This window comes from Haliotis asinina, chromosome 14 (genome assembly GCF_037392515.1).
Source record: "Haliotis asinina isolate JCU_RB_2024 chromosome 14, JCU_Hal_asi_v2, whole genome shotgun sequence".
In the NCBI taxonomy this organism is placed as follows: Eukaryota; Metazoa; Mollusca; class Gastropoda; order Lepetellida; family Haliotidae; genus Haliotis; species Haliotis asinina.
The window spans coordinates 54,891,964-54,907,034 of NC_090293.1; the positions used below are offsets into that span (position 1 = coordinate 54,891,964).

Here is a 15,071-nt window from a genome sequence, read left to right on the forward strand (position 1 = left end):
CTTAGTCCTGCTTTGATGATCCTGCTTAGTCCTGCTTTGATGATGTTGCTTAGTCCTGCTTTGATGATCTTGCTTAGTCCTGCTTTGATGATCTTGCTTAGTCCTGCTGTGATGATCTTGCTTAGTCCTGCTTTGATGATCTTGCTTAGTCCTGCTTTGATGATCTTGCTTAGTCCTGCTTTGATGATCTTGCTTAGTCCTGCTTTGATGATCTTGCTTAGTCCTGCTTTGATGATCTTGCTTAGTGCTGCTTAGATGATCTTGCTTAGTCCTGCTTTGATGATCTTGCTTAGTCCTGCTTTGATGATCTTGCTTAGTCCTGTGATGATCTTGCTTAGTCTTCCTCTGACTATTTTGCTTAGTCCTGCTTTGATGATCTTTAGTTCTGCTGTGATGATTTGGCTTAGTCCTGATCTGATGATCTTGCTCAGTCCTACTCTGGCTGTTTTTGCCCAGTCCTGCTCTGATAGTCTTGCTTAGTCCTGCACTAATGATCTTGCCTAGTCCTTCTCTGACAATAACACAAGTCTTTCTCCAGACCATCTTGCTTTGTCAAGCCAGAACCATCCTGCTTGGTCCTTCTGAGTTTTGTTATGTGTTCAAATGCCAGCCAGATCAGCCATTGAAGCTTTATGTTATTCTTAAGATTTCCTAGTTGCCTCTCAAACATCCTGCTCTAAGTGGGGTTGAAGATTAAGTTCTGTTTTCTGTGCAGGCTTGCCGACATCCTGTGGCAGTAACCAAGGCAACTGTTCCCACATGTGCGTGCAGACAAGTATTGGGGCCAAGTGTACGTGTCCAGTCGGCTACCAGCTGGCTAAAGACAAGAGAACCTGTGAAGGTAGACAGTTCCCACATTTTGTTGGTTATAACTAACCATAATATTTCACGGCCATGTTTGTGATAACCAGCCATCATGTATGATGTTGGAGATGTCTAGCCATCACGTTTGATGTCTGTGTAGGTAGTCGATCCATTATGTTGGAGATGTCTAGCCATCATGTTTGAAGTTGACGATGTCTAGCCATCACGTTTGATGTCTGTGTAGGCAGTCGATCCATTATGTTGGAGATGTCTAGCCATCATGTTTGATGTTGACGATGTCTAGCCATCACGTTTGATGTCTTTGTAGACAGCTGATCCATTATCAAGTCTTTGAATGTCATTTAGAAGTGTAAATACATAAGAATGAAGATTTTATGGATATCAACTTCTTTATGAGAGAACACAACGTTTCGGAGTTAATGCTTACTCCTTCATCAGGTGATAGAGAAAGGGATACAGAGGTGTATTTATATGTACAGGTAAAACAATAACAAAGTAACAAGTGGAATGAGTTAACGAAAGCTAGTATAAACAAGCACTGATAGGAAGCCGATAGTTAAGATAACAATGATGGAAGCCAACGGTAATGCATTACAGTTGATTGGATATGTTTACATAACATGATTGGGGATAAGGATGGAAGCCAATGGTGATACATTACGCATGATAGGATGATGTACATAACACACGATAGGGGGTGAGCATGTATACATGAGGGTTGGTGATGTACAAACACAAGTATGTACTCGGGTAGATAGGCTATACATGAATTACATAGATAGAATGTACACAGGTAGATGAGATTAATTTATCAATAAGTCCCAGGCACTTGGTAGGTACACTCCTTGGTCGCGGTTGATGGCTGGTTTCTGTCTCCGGATCTCGATGGCCTCTTGCAGTTTCCTTTGGCGCCAGTTGTTGTTGTTGGTAGATAGTATCCTAGTGTCCTCCCATCGAATTGAGTGTTCAGGGTTCTTGAGAATATGTTCAGAGATGGCCGATTTCTGGTCGAGTTTCCTGACTGAGGTCTGATGTTCCTTCATTCTGGTGTTGATTGGTCTCAGCGTTTCTCCAATGTATAGGTCGCCACAGTTGCAAGGGATCTGGTAGATGCATCCTCTCGGGTTAGGGTGTTCACAGCTGGGTCCTTTACCGTTGGCTTTTAGGTAGGTCTTGATGACATTCACCACACTCAACGGGTACCCTCCCCAGCTCGTCACAGCCACCATCAACAAGACCCTTAAGGACCGAGAACCCCGCCCCAAACCTTCTCCATCACCCATCAGAGTAACCATACCCTACTTTGGCCCCATCAGTCATCAAATATCACGCCTCATCAAGACCAAAGCCAGCATCGATGTCACCTTCTCCAGTGGCAAGACCATCAAGACCTACCTAAAAGCCAACGGTAAAGGACCCAGCTGTGAACACCCTAACCCGAGAGGATGCATCTACCAGATCCCTTGCAACTGTGGCGACCTATACATTGGAGAAACGCTGAGACCAATCAACACCAGAATGAAGGAACATCAGACCTCAGTCAGGAAACTCGACCAGAAATCGGCCATCTCTGAACATATTCTCAAGAACCCTGAACACTCAATTCGATGGGAGGACACTAGGATACTATCTACCAACAACAACAACTGGCGCCAAAGGAAACTGCAAGAGGCCATCGAGATCCGGAGACAGAAACCAGCCATCAACCGCGACCAAGGAGTGTACCTACCAAGTGCCTGGGACTTATTGATAAATTAATCTCATCTACCTGTGTACATTCTATCTATGTAATTCATGTATAGCCTATCTACCCGAGTACATACTTGTGTTTGTACATCACCAACCCTCATGTATACATGCTCACCCCCCATCGTGTGTTATGTACATCATCCTATCATGCGTAATGTATCACCATTGGCTTCCATCCTTATCCCCAATCATGTTATGTAAACATATCCAATCAACTGTAATGCATTACCGTTGGCTTCCATCATTGTTATCTTAACTATCGGCTTCCTATCAGTGCTTGTTTATACTAGCTTTCGTTAACTCATTCCACTTGTTACTTTGTTATTGTTTTACCTGTACATATAAATACACCTCTGTATCCCTTTCTCTATCACCTGATGAAGGAGTAAGCATTAACTCCGAAACGTTGTGTTCTCTCATAAAGAAGTTGATATCCATAAAATCTTCATTCTTATCTGATCCATTATGTTGGCGATATCTAGCCATCACATTTGATTTGATGTCTGTGTAGGCAATCAATCCATTGTGTTGGTGATATCTAGCCATCATGTTTGATATCTGTGTAGGCAGTCTATCCATTGAGTTAGAGATGTCTGGACATCCTATTTGATGTCTGTGTAGGCAGTCAATCCATTGTGTTGGTGATGTCTAGCCATTACTTTTGATGTTATTAACTGCAGAAAAATTGTGATTCCTTTCCATCTCAAATATTTACTTGCCAAATTGGCATTTTGAATAATTGTTTGCCAGTCCCTGTCCCTGTTGTGTTACACAAGTAAGTCAACTTGGAATTCCTGACTCTCTAGTGATCCAGTGGCTGAGGGAGGAGGGAGATTTTATGTGTGCTGCCTTGCAATCACCTGCACATCGGGCAGAATGTAGCAGTCATGTACTGTTCTTGTTTGCTGGAAGAGCTAGTAATATATGTCTAAAGCTCTAAGCAAGCATTCTGGACCAACACTGATGACATATACTGCATGTGAAGCTAAATAACAAAGACATTACAAAAAACGTTTACCAGTGGGCACTCTGCATCAGTGTTTTCCTTGATAAGTGCAAAGCTGATGAATTGAATCTTACATCATCACATGTATAGAGTCAAGAGAACACATGAATGTGTTCCTTTATACTTTTTCAGGTTTCTTTTCAAACTATATATTCTACTGTGGGTGAAATTCTGGAAAAGAATAGAAGAGCGCTTGTACTTACACATTCTTATATGTATTTTGTCTTCAGTGTTGTTTGTAACCAAATAAGCAGTTCCCTCATGTGTACACATAAGTGTATTCTTTAGAAAGAAAGATGGTACTTTCCTCCCCCTTAGACCAAAATGAAGGTTGTGCTGATTACTAGAGCCGTGCTTAGTGAAACAAACACTCTGGTAACCTTATGTTCCTCTGCACATAAAACAGTGGCTAACCCCTACTGATTACAAACAACAGAAACTGTCGATCAACCTATCATAACAAGTGTCACGTTTTTATTGACTATGATTGCAAATGGCAACAACTACACAGTGATCCTAACATGAGATGCACCATCAAGTTGTAGGCATTTAAAGGGACGAACTATTTGACTCTGTTTTAGTATTACAGAAATAGTGTTGTGATACTGTTACAGACTTCGATGAGTGTGGTTTCGATGGAACCTGCAGTCAGATGTGTGAGAACACACGGGGTTCGTACAAGTGCTCATGTGTCAGCGGCTACCGACTCAAGCCAGACGGCCGTGGCTGCAAGGCGCTCGGTGAGTATGTCAAACAGGAGTTCGAAGACTCACTGTTCAGTGTATTCTTTTCCATCCGGTGTGAACATCAGGCTAGTCTTGAACAGTTTTGTCTACGCTATTCAGGAACTTCTGAACCAATCATTATTCACTCACTTGCAGGGGGAGAGGCGTATCTGATATTTGCCAACCGTGTGGACATCCGAAGAGTGACAACTGACCGGTCTGAGTACACGTCCATCTTAGAAGGGCTGCGCAATGCCATTGCACTGGACTTTCACCACGAGAAGGGGCTAGTCTTCTGGTCAGACATCACCCTGGACAAGATAAAGCGGGCTTACCTCAATGGCAGCAAGATCAAAGAAATTGTAGCAGATGGTTTGGAGAGTCCAAGTAAGTCATGGAGTCTTGATAGCAGGAGAATACGTTAACTGCCATGCTGGTGCTGGTTGTGCTGGTTCTTGTCTGTTGGTGGGGATGTTGATGGTGCCTGCACTGTTAGGAGTACTTAGATAGTGAAGCTATGTGGCAGTATCTTCACTGTAAGACTGTATGGCTATATAAGACTATACACGCCTGTATAACGCTATATGTGGCTGTATAAGACTATATGTGACTGTATAAGACCAAATGTAACTGTATTTGACTGTGTGTGGCTGTTTAAGACTATATGTGACTGTATAAGACTATATGTAACTGTATTTGACTGTGTGTGGCTGTATACCACTATATGTGGCTGTATAGCACTATATGTGACTATATAAGACCATATGTGACTGTATAAGACTATATGTAACTGTATTTGACTGTGTGTGGCTGTATAACACTATATGTGACTGTATAGCACTATATGTGACTATATAAGAGCATATGTAACTGTATTTGACTATATGTGACTGTAGTTGACTATATGTGGCTGTAGTTGACTGCATGTGACTGTATAACACTGTATGTGACTGTAAAACACTGTATGTCACTGTATAAGACTACCAGTGACTGTATAAGACTATATGTGACTGTATTTGACTATATGTGACTGTATAAGACTATATGTGACTGTATAAGACTATATGTGACTGTATAACACTGTATTTGACTATATGTGACTGTATAAGACTATATGTGACTGTATAACACTGTATTTGACTATATGTGGATGTATAAGACTATATGTGACTGTATAACACTGTATTTGACTGTATGTGACTGTATAACACTGTATGTGACTGTAAAACACTATATGTGACTGTATAACACTGTATTTGACTGTATGTGACTGTATAACACTGTATGTGACTGTAAAACACTATATGTGACTGTATAACACTGTATTTGACTACATGTGACTGTATAACACTATATGTGACTGTATTTGACTATATGTGACTGTATAACACTACATGTGACTGTATAACACTACATGTGACTGTGTAGACGGAAGTGATTCAGCAATATTTCAGCCATGTTGTGACTGAAACAATTGGTAAATAGATGAAAATTGTGGAAACCTGTCAACATGGGACAGTTAAACCGTTTAGAATATCACAGCACTTTAGAAGCAAAATGGACTGTAAGGGATATTATGTATGTAAGTTATGTATGTGTGTGACTGTAGATGAAGGTATGTGTCTGTGTGTGATGGTGTGACTGTAGGTGAAGGTATGTGTGTGTGATGGTGTGACTGTAGATGAAGGTATGTGTCTGTGTGTGATGGTGTCACTGTATCTGACGATGTGACTGTAGGAGAAGGTATGTGACTTTGTGTGATGGTGTGTCAGTATCTGACTACAGCCAAGTGACTTGTCTCCCCACCAGGTGGTCTTGCAGTAGACTGGGTGCACAACATGCTGTTCTGGACTGATGCTGGCACGTCACGTATTGAAGTCGCTGACCTGGAAGGCAACCATCGTAAAGTCCTTATTTGGGAGAACCTGGAGAAACCTCGTGCCATCGCAGCCCATCCCAAACGAGGGTAAGTCAGCAGTATGGTGATGTCCTGGCTCTGATCAACATTTGTAATGGCCCTCTATCCACCCATTTCTAGACAAAGACTTGTCCTATTATTATGTATCCTGGGATATATTATATATTGTCACATATCCTAATACACATCATATATCACGTTTTGTGACACTGCAAATATATCAAGATGATGTGACCATGTGTTATACATGCAGGTAGTTTGTGATGGTTGTGACGTTTGTTGTTTATCTCTCAGGGCCATCTTTTGGACCGACTGGGGAAGCACGCCTAAGATTGAACGTGCCAGCATGGATGGTAGCGAGAGGATGCTGCTAGCCAACACATCACTTTTCTGGCCCAATGGCCTGACTGTTGACTACGCTGCTGAGCGCATCTACTGGGCTGATGCCAAACACCATGTCATTGAGTGCTCTGACCTCATGGGCAAGAACCGGCGGACTGTCATCAGTGAAGGTATTGTCCAACATAGAATCACACAAAGACATGTCCTAAGGTTTTAGTTGTAAATGGAGACATTAGGAAAAGGATGGATCTTTATGGATAACAACCAGACAAGTATCACTGTGTGAGACTGTTCCGCATCCAAATAAATGTTATCTGTAAATATGTCTGTAGGTATCGAGGAAGTATCTCACATACACCTGCGGAGCACTAACCTGATGAGGGGGCAGAAAGTGATCCCAGTTACTTTTAAGACACAACTACAACCTCTGGATGCATGGAAATATGTGTCAAGTAAAGGCCAAGAGCATTTGAATAAATTATATCAATTTTTCCTCTTTTTTTTGGTGGACAGTATCATATGACGGTGGAGAGGATTTGCCAAGTGTATGTGTGGTAATATGAAACCATGGTGTTATTTTTGTCAACACTTTTGTAATGTGGGCAGGGGAGGGTGTGGGCTATTGATGATTGTGGATGTTGTTGGCAGAATTGCTATCTCCTTGTCAACAGGTCTGCCTCACCCGTTTGCTCTGACGATGTTTGAGGATGAGCTGTACTGGACAGACTGGCACACAAAGAGCATCAACAAAGCCAACAAGTTCAATGGTAATGAAGTGGAGACAATCCGGAACCGTCTCCATTACCCGATGGATATCCACACGTTCCACCCTCAGAGACAGCCACCGAGTGAGTACTGCCTTCACGTCTTCAACCACCTGGATTAAAGTAATGTGCAGCACCATTTGATAAATACAGTAAATTAAACTGCCTCAATCTGAGGCCTCATAATTGTTGAACGTGTTTGTCTATTGTTTATCAATTCTGACAGAATTTGCCACCATGAGTTTTCTCATAGCCACATCAGTGGTATTTTAAAACAAATGTCACATATTGGCAAAGCAGGCAAAAGACGTAAGAAAGAATCCCAGGAGACTATTGCTTCTTCTGCCAGTTTTGGCAACATGTGAAATTTGTTTCAATCATCAAGCCATCAGTTTTCTCAGTGATGAAGCTCTCACTCATCACATATTTAACTTTACTGGAATACTTGCAGCCCGGAACCACTGTCGAAACAACAATGGCCGCTGCAGCCATCTGTGCCTCCCGAATGAGAAGAGCTTCTCGTGTGCGTGTCCTACAGGACTCCAGCTCCAGGCTGACAGGAAGAAGTGCAGCAAGAGTGAGTAATCTGTCTGTGTGAAATAGTAAGTACATTTGTCTGTGTGTGTGAAATAGTAAGTACATCTGCCTGTGAAATAGTAAGTACATCTGTCTGTGTGGAAAAGTGAGTACATATGTCTGTCTGAAATAGTGAGTACATATGTCTGTCTGAAATAGTGAGTAGGTCTGTCTATCTGAAATAGTGGATACATCTGTCTGCAGCAATAGTGAGTATAACTGTTTGTCTGAAATAGCAAGTACATCTGTCTGTCTGAAATAGTAAGTACATCTGTCTGTGTGAAATAGTAAGTACATCTGTCTGTCTGTCTGTCTCTCCATCAGTGTGAAAAAGTGAGTATGTATGTCTGTCTGCTATAGAGAGTAAATCTTTCCGTCTGCAAGAGTGAGTACGTCTGTCTTTCTGCAATAATAAACATTACGCATTCATCATTCATGTGTTTGCAGACAGACAGATTTGTTTTTGTTCTTCAATATAGTCTTCTTTTGCAGATATTGACTCATTCCTGCTGTTCTCAACCCAGTCTGACATTCGCCGTGTGACTCTGGACACCCCTGACCTGACTGATGTCGTTATTCCACTCTCAGGCATCTCACGTGCAGTGGGTGTGGAGTGGGACAGTGAGACTGACTCCATCTTCTGGTCTGATGTTGGTTCAGATGTAATTGGGCGTGCCCGATGGGATGGGACTGGAGATGAGGTGAGGGGTATAGGCTACTGTCTACTGTACTACCATCAAATACTTGGTTTTAACACTTACATCAGGCACTGATGTCTGTTCTTGTGACTAACCCAAACAGAGTTACCTACCCTTGACCTTTCCTTGCTAATCATTGTTGGTTACACGACACCAAATATTTTCCATAGACTTCTATAGTAACCTCATATTTAAAAAAAAATATCCAGGCTATCAACAGCCAATCCATGTACATAGGTGTACAGTCTGGCCTTTATACTAAAATGAAACACAAATTCTGTCTGACTTGTCCAGTGAGTTTTCCCGGCACAGGAAGTGGAACACATCAACCCTCCATTCCGTACCAAATGTTACCTACTTGAAAATATCGGTGCACACATAAGCATAAGTGATGGTGATAAAGATGACAGCACTAAATACTTAAAATTGTGGTCAGTTTTAATTACTGGATGGATGTGCTCAAAACACATAAACATCTTACACTGTTTCATCCAATCACAGCTGTCACAGGCCTCTGTCTGTTTGAGTTGTTTCCTCACTCGGCTAGCATGTGATTTTGGTATAGTGTAGTGGAACCTGTAGTGTTCAGATGCAGGTACTGCCCCTGTTAGGTAAAGAACTGTCTCTTCAACACATTTAACATGTCTTAAGTTTTCTCCCTTTGACCAGAGCTCTGTTGTTGTAGCACATTGTAGGGTCGAGTCTGGACAGTCCAGCCGGTCTGGCATTGGACTGGGTGGGCAGGAAAATCTACTGGACAGATGCTGGGAATGACCGCATTGAAGTTGCCAACTTGGACGGCTCTATGAGGACTGTGCTACTGTGGGAGAACTTCGACCATCCACGGGACATCGTTGTAGATCCCAGGGCAGGGTCAGTAGTAATATAATAATAATGTGTTTACTTCTATAGCCCCAGATTCCATACACCAAGTGCCTTTTAGGCACTTGAAGGTTATTGTCACATGAATTATCCCATCAGGTACAAACTCGCTTGCCATAGGTGAGACCACATGTATCACATGTGCTTCGTCGTGGAGCAGAAGTCCTAGGAGTCAACCTGCCAAACACGGTCACCCATTCAAGGACTCTCCTACATGAACTTGGTCAACTTCAATTGATTTGTGACCTGAGCTGTATGTACAGGACCACAATGTGCCACCATGTGTCATCCAGCATGTGGGGTATCGTTAAAGGGGCACTGATGCGGAGCAGTTTCCGTGGACTGGTGTAAACTTTTGTTATTGTTTTTCTCCCGTGAGTACCCGGATGATATCCCAGAATTCGTGACTGGTTCGTGACCTCTGCTGCGCAGTCCGTAAGCGCAATTGATAGTTTAATTATAGACAGATCAACTGAGGTGAAGTCATTTGTACTTCATTACAAATGTATTATGAAAACAAATGAAACACTTTGAAGGTTAATCATCTGCCAGTGGTAGAAATGGTAAAAAACTATTAGGACGGAAAAATAACGAAGCCAATGTACGTCTCTATATTTTGTCTCATAACCCTAATTAGTTTACTGTCATATTTGTATGATTCTGAAAATTAATAAAATAACACACGATTTGCTCATACTCATAGTAAATTTCTAACATAACAGCAACATTTATACATTGTATAGATTGCCAATGTGGTTCCTATTTCACACACATACGCGATCTAGTGTGTGTTTTCTGTCATACAGATTCTGCTGAATGCTACAACAAATAAATTAAAACAAAATGCAAACAATGAATGTAAAACAGACTAATTTTATAGCAACAATGTCAGGCTACTACCTTGTTCAGGAATGTATCCATCAATATCCACGTAAAAGAAATCGTATTCCATTCATCTGCAGCTGGTAAATAATCCTGCTCTGTGTCGCGTGTCTTACAACTGTCTCATTTGCGAAAAAGTAACACTTCATTTCACGTCTTTCATTGGTGAAAACCAGATAAACCTCTCATTGGTCTCCCAAGATAGTACACCTGGCAACTAATTGTATGATGTCCACTATTCTAAGTAATTTAGTTAACCAATAATGAGCTATCAATCAATCAACGCAAGGGTGGTTAATTCTCTGAAGGGAGGATGTTGTTTTTGCACTCACACTTTACGACAGGGTGTAGTCATCTACACACATTGCCTTTTGACAAATCCGCTAGAAGATAAAAGTAATTAATCAATCAGTGTGTTATCGGTTAATCCTTTGATCGATGTTTGTTTTTGTAACTCAGCTGATAAACCCTCTTGCATCACTTACATGCACATATTACATAACATACAATACATTTGCCATTACAGACCTTAATTTATAATGTTGAGTATTTACTCCAGACAGGAGAAATGCCAAATGGGAACCTTTGTTGAGTAACCGAAGTGGTGTTGCTACTAATTATACCTGTTATAAATTCATGAATTGACCATCCAGAGAATGATGACAAATAACACGTGTAGGTTTACACCATCAAACGCGAGTTACAGCAAGGAAGATGTAATCTCTGTGTCGCATGCAGCCTGAAAACACTTATGGGCCGAAACTGTTTTGAGGATACCAACGGAATTTCGTTACATAAGGAATACACACAGGCATTTGCTGTGTACTTTGGGTAAATAGGTGAAATAAGGTTTTTTTTACGTAAGACAATTTTCAGATTTCTCTACCAAAGGCAAAGTCATCGTTTTTTGGTTTACGAATTCAAATACATCAACTGTGTGTTATTATTATCATAAATAATAAACCATTGTAGCTACCATAGCTACCAAAATTTACGTATGCTATTTGCTATCACAGCTCAACCAACACTCAAAACTACCTAAATATAAAGCTTTGCAATCTTCCGTACTGAAACAAATGGCTTGCTACGTGCCTGTAGACATCATATTTTGATGTAACATGATTAAATATCGAGGTTAAAAACACAGAAATAGGATCAAATTGGATCAGTAAGTATACCATCCAAGCATCCGAAAAGAACTACACTGCTGGGATATATGGTTACGATCAGACAAGGAATACCATGGATATTTTTAAACAAATGGCATGTGATGGGCATCCGGCCTCCTGACTGCTTAGGTGAAGAAATTCTGCTAATATGGACAGGAGCCCAGTTCCTTTGTCCGTCACGGTCGAAGGAGTGGGCGCTGACCAATTTGTGGTCTGCTTTCGTAATTAGACCGTTGGCAAGAAGCATTATTCACTCTGCATCAGTGCCCCTTTAAGTACTCTTGTAGGGGAAACCATCTTGTGTCAAGTATCAGTACAGAATGAAGCATGTTTAAAATATGTGTCAATAGTATGAATAATATTTTGAGGTCTGTGGAAATAGAGCTTGCAGTATGGTACACTGTAGAATGTCCCAAACTGTCTATTTTAGCTGAGCGTGTATTCATTAGGTCATACATGCCAACAGTTTCACAAAGTATGATCTCAGCTTCCATGTCTGATTTACTGGGATTTCGACTTGTATTGGTAAGAAATGCTCTGTCAACACATTTTTTTTTTATTTACATGAAATAAAGTTGTGTTTCTTGGTGGGAGTAATATCACTTTGACCTGGACCCCCAGGTTTATGTACTGGACGGACTGGGGCAAGAAGCCAAAGATTGAGCGGTCAGGGATGGATGGTAGTGGGCGCATCATCCTCATCAACAAGAACCTTACCTGGCCCAATGGTCTGGCCATCGACTATGACAAGAGTCGGTTGTACTGGACAGATGCAGGAGAGAAAACTATCGAATCATGTTCTCTGCATGGAGCAGAGAGGAAGGTAGGTCCCAGAATACACAGAAGCCTGTTTGTTGAGGGCCAGCTTTATGAAGGGTCTGTGATAGGTCTCAGAATACACAAGTGTCTGTTTGTTGAGGGTCATATTTATGGAGAATCTGTTGAGGGTTTCAGTTGTGAAGAATGTTTGTTGAGGATTGAGGGTTGCTTCTCTGAAGAAAGTGTTTACTGAAGGCTAGCTTTAACGAGTATGCATGTGTATGGTTGAGTGGTTGGTGAGAGTGATTATTGACTAGGCATTGGTGCGTAATTGTGTTAGTTTGTTACTATCTGGAATCTTGCATTCTGTTTTTTTATATATTTTGTATGGAAGACTTTAGATATACATTACAGTAAGGGTCAGTGGCAGGATTCATTCCATGTTTTTGTGTCCGCAGAGTGTGATTGCCCTTGGTCTACACCACCCATTCGGCCTGGCACTGAAGGGTTCCCTCATGTACTGGACGGACTGGGAAACACAGAGCATACACTATGCCAACAAGTACACTGGGTCGGAGCGGGGCGTCCTCATGTGGGACCTTGGCCATCTGATGGACATCCATGTCTTCCACAGGTCACGTGATGAAGGTGAGACCAAGACCTTTGGACAAAAGTAACTCTGACCTTGAAATTACACAGGGTTTGATGAGCTGGATCTGTCATGGACTAGCTTAAGACTTTGATGCTGTTGATAGATTCTGTGACCTAGAAGTGGGATATGTTGATCTATGTATGAAACTGTGGTGAAAAGATGCCATCCAGCTAGGTGCTGATCCATGTAGCATGTATCAGAAAGAGGTAAATTGCTGCATGATAACTGGAGTAAAAGGTACAGTGTGAGATCAGATCGGTGCAATGTCTAGAGTACTGTATCTACTATATGTATGTCTCCTCCCTTCAGTCCACACCATGTGCAGCACCAACAACGGCGGCTGCAGTCATCTGTGTCTGCTGGCACCACTACCTCGAGGTCATGCATGTGCCTGCCCCACGGGAATACTCTTGAAGGACGACCAGAAAACATGTGCTGCAGGTGAGTTGGGGATAGCTGTGTACATTGTACTGCACTGTTTGCAGTGATCCTTTAAACCTCAATTTAATTTAATTTCACTGTTGGTATTTTTGAGAATCATTTAATTATTTTTGACTGTGGAATATAACAGCATTCATTCATTATCTGCTTGTGTTTACGCTTATCCAGAGATGACAGACTTCCTCATCTTCACACGTCGCACCGACATTCGCAAGATCTCACTGGATGTTGACTACTATGCTGATGTTGTGATACCTGTTGGAGAGCTGAAGAACGCCATCGCCATCGATGTTGATGGTGTTGAAGGTAAATGTCAATTCGATGTCATGACATGATCCTGTCAGAGACCTAATACAACACCATCAAAGTCGACAATGTTGAAGTTGAACATTAACTGTGTGTATTGAAGAGTAGAGTGTGGACTCTCTCTTCATGAATACTTTAATATTTAAGCTCTTCAGACTCTGATTCTCAAAACACAAATGCCTGAGTTGAGACTTAAGTTTAGATGTAAGTAGTGTTTTTACTCAAATTTGAGAAAATGCAAGAAAATGCATTTTCCAGAATGAACTGAAATCGATATTAAACTCAAGCATAGTAGACATTTTGAGTTTGGTTGATAGACTACTAAACTTGTTTGGTCTTTTTAGTGGAAAAATGTAGTTGATTTAAGATTTCAGCTGTTTCAAATTGCCAAAATCAGTTTGAAATTTGAGTAAAAACTTAGGTGTTTCATGATATCAGGACCTGAGTGTCTTTGCCTCTGTTGTAACTGATTGCAGGAAATTCTCACTGAACCAATCATCTTGAATATTGCTGTTCCGTTAGCATTAAGATGCATACAAGACTGCACTAAAATTAGGCAAAGGTCAGGAGGACCTTATATCAGTCACACGTTTGTCAGGTGACCAACTCCCAATTGTGTGTTTCAGGTAAGATGTACTGGACGGACACAGTGCTGGATCACATTGCTCGGTCCAACCTGGACGGGTCTGAATATGAAGTTGTGATCAGCCAGGGTCTCCACACAGCTGACGGGCTTGCTGTTGATGCCGTCGGGGGAAAGATCTACTGGACTGATGATGGCCGCAACCGAATTGAAGTTGCCAGTCTGAACGGCAAGATGAGGAAAGTGTTGATCTGGGACGACCTGGATAAGCCCCGAGCTATAGCTCTCCATTATGATGCTGGGTATGTTGAGTGCTACTGCTATGGTCCAACATTATGCTGCTGGGTATGTTGAGTGCTACTGTTATGGTCCAACATTATGCTGCTGGGTATGTTGAGTGTTCACTGTTATGGTCCAACATTATGCTGCTGGGTATGTTGAGTGTTCACTGTTATGGTCCAACATTATGCTGCTGGGTATGTTGAGTGTTCACTGTTATGGTTCAACATTATGCTGCTGGGTATGTTGAGTGCTACTGTTATGGTCCAACATTATGCTGCTGGGTATGTTGAGTGTTCACTGTTATGGTCCAACATTATGCTGCTGGGTATGTTGAGTGTTCACTGTTATGGTCCAACGTTATGCTGCTGGGTATATTGAGTGCTACTGTTATGGTCCAACATTATGCTGCTGGGTATGTTGAGTGTTCACTGTTATGGTCCAACATTATGCTGCTGGGTATGTTGAGTGCTACTGTTATGGTCCAACATTATGCTGCAGGGTATGTTGAGTGT

At 41.6% G+C, this 15,071-nt stretch overlaps 1 protein-coding gene across 1 annotated transcript in view; it reads left to right on the forward strand.

Annotated features, from left to right (window-relative positions):
- Window positions 1-15,071, forward strand: part of LOC137261169 (low-density lipoprotein receptor-related protein 4-like) — a 128,617-nt gene that overhangs the window by 94,643 nt on the left and 18,903 nt on the right. The window contains exons 10-23 of the mRNA XM_067798874.1: window positions 716-841; window positions 4,195-4,320; window positions 4,462-4,692; window positions 6,115-6,271; window positions 6,518-6,735; window positions 7,237-7,413; window positions 7,781-7,906; window positions 8,398-8,606; window positions 9,289-9,476; window positions 12,158-12,359; window positions 12,754-12,943; window positions 13,257-13,388; window positions 13,557-13,694; window positions 14,321-14,579. Coding sequence (XP_067654975.1) covers window positions 716-841; window positions 4,195-4,320; window positions 4,462-4,692; window positions 6,115-6,271; window positions 6,518-6,735; window positions 7,237-7,413; window positions 7,781-7,906; window positions 8,398-8,606; window positions 9,289-9,476; window positions 12,158-12,359; window positions 12,754-12,943; window positions 13,257-13,388; window positions 13,557-13,694; window positions 14,321-14,579 — 2,479 coding nt within the window. The remainder of the gene's footprint in view (window positions 1-715; window positions 842-4,194; window positions 4,321-4,461; window positions 4,693-6,114; window positions 6,272-6,517; window positions 6,736-7,236; window positions 7,414-7,780; window positions 7,907-8,397; window positions 8,607-9,288; window positions 9,477-12,157; window positions 12,360-12,753; window positions 12,944-13,256; window positions 13,389-13,556; window positions 13,695-14,320; window positions 14,580-15,071) is intronic.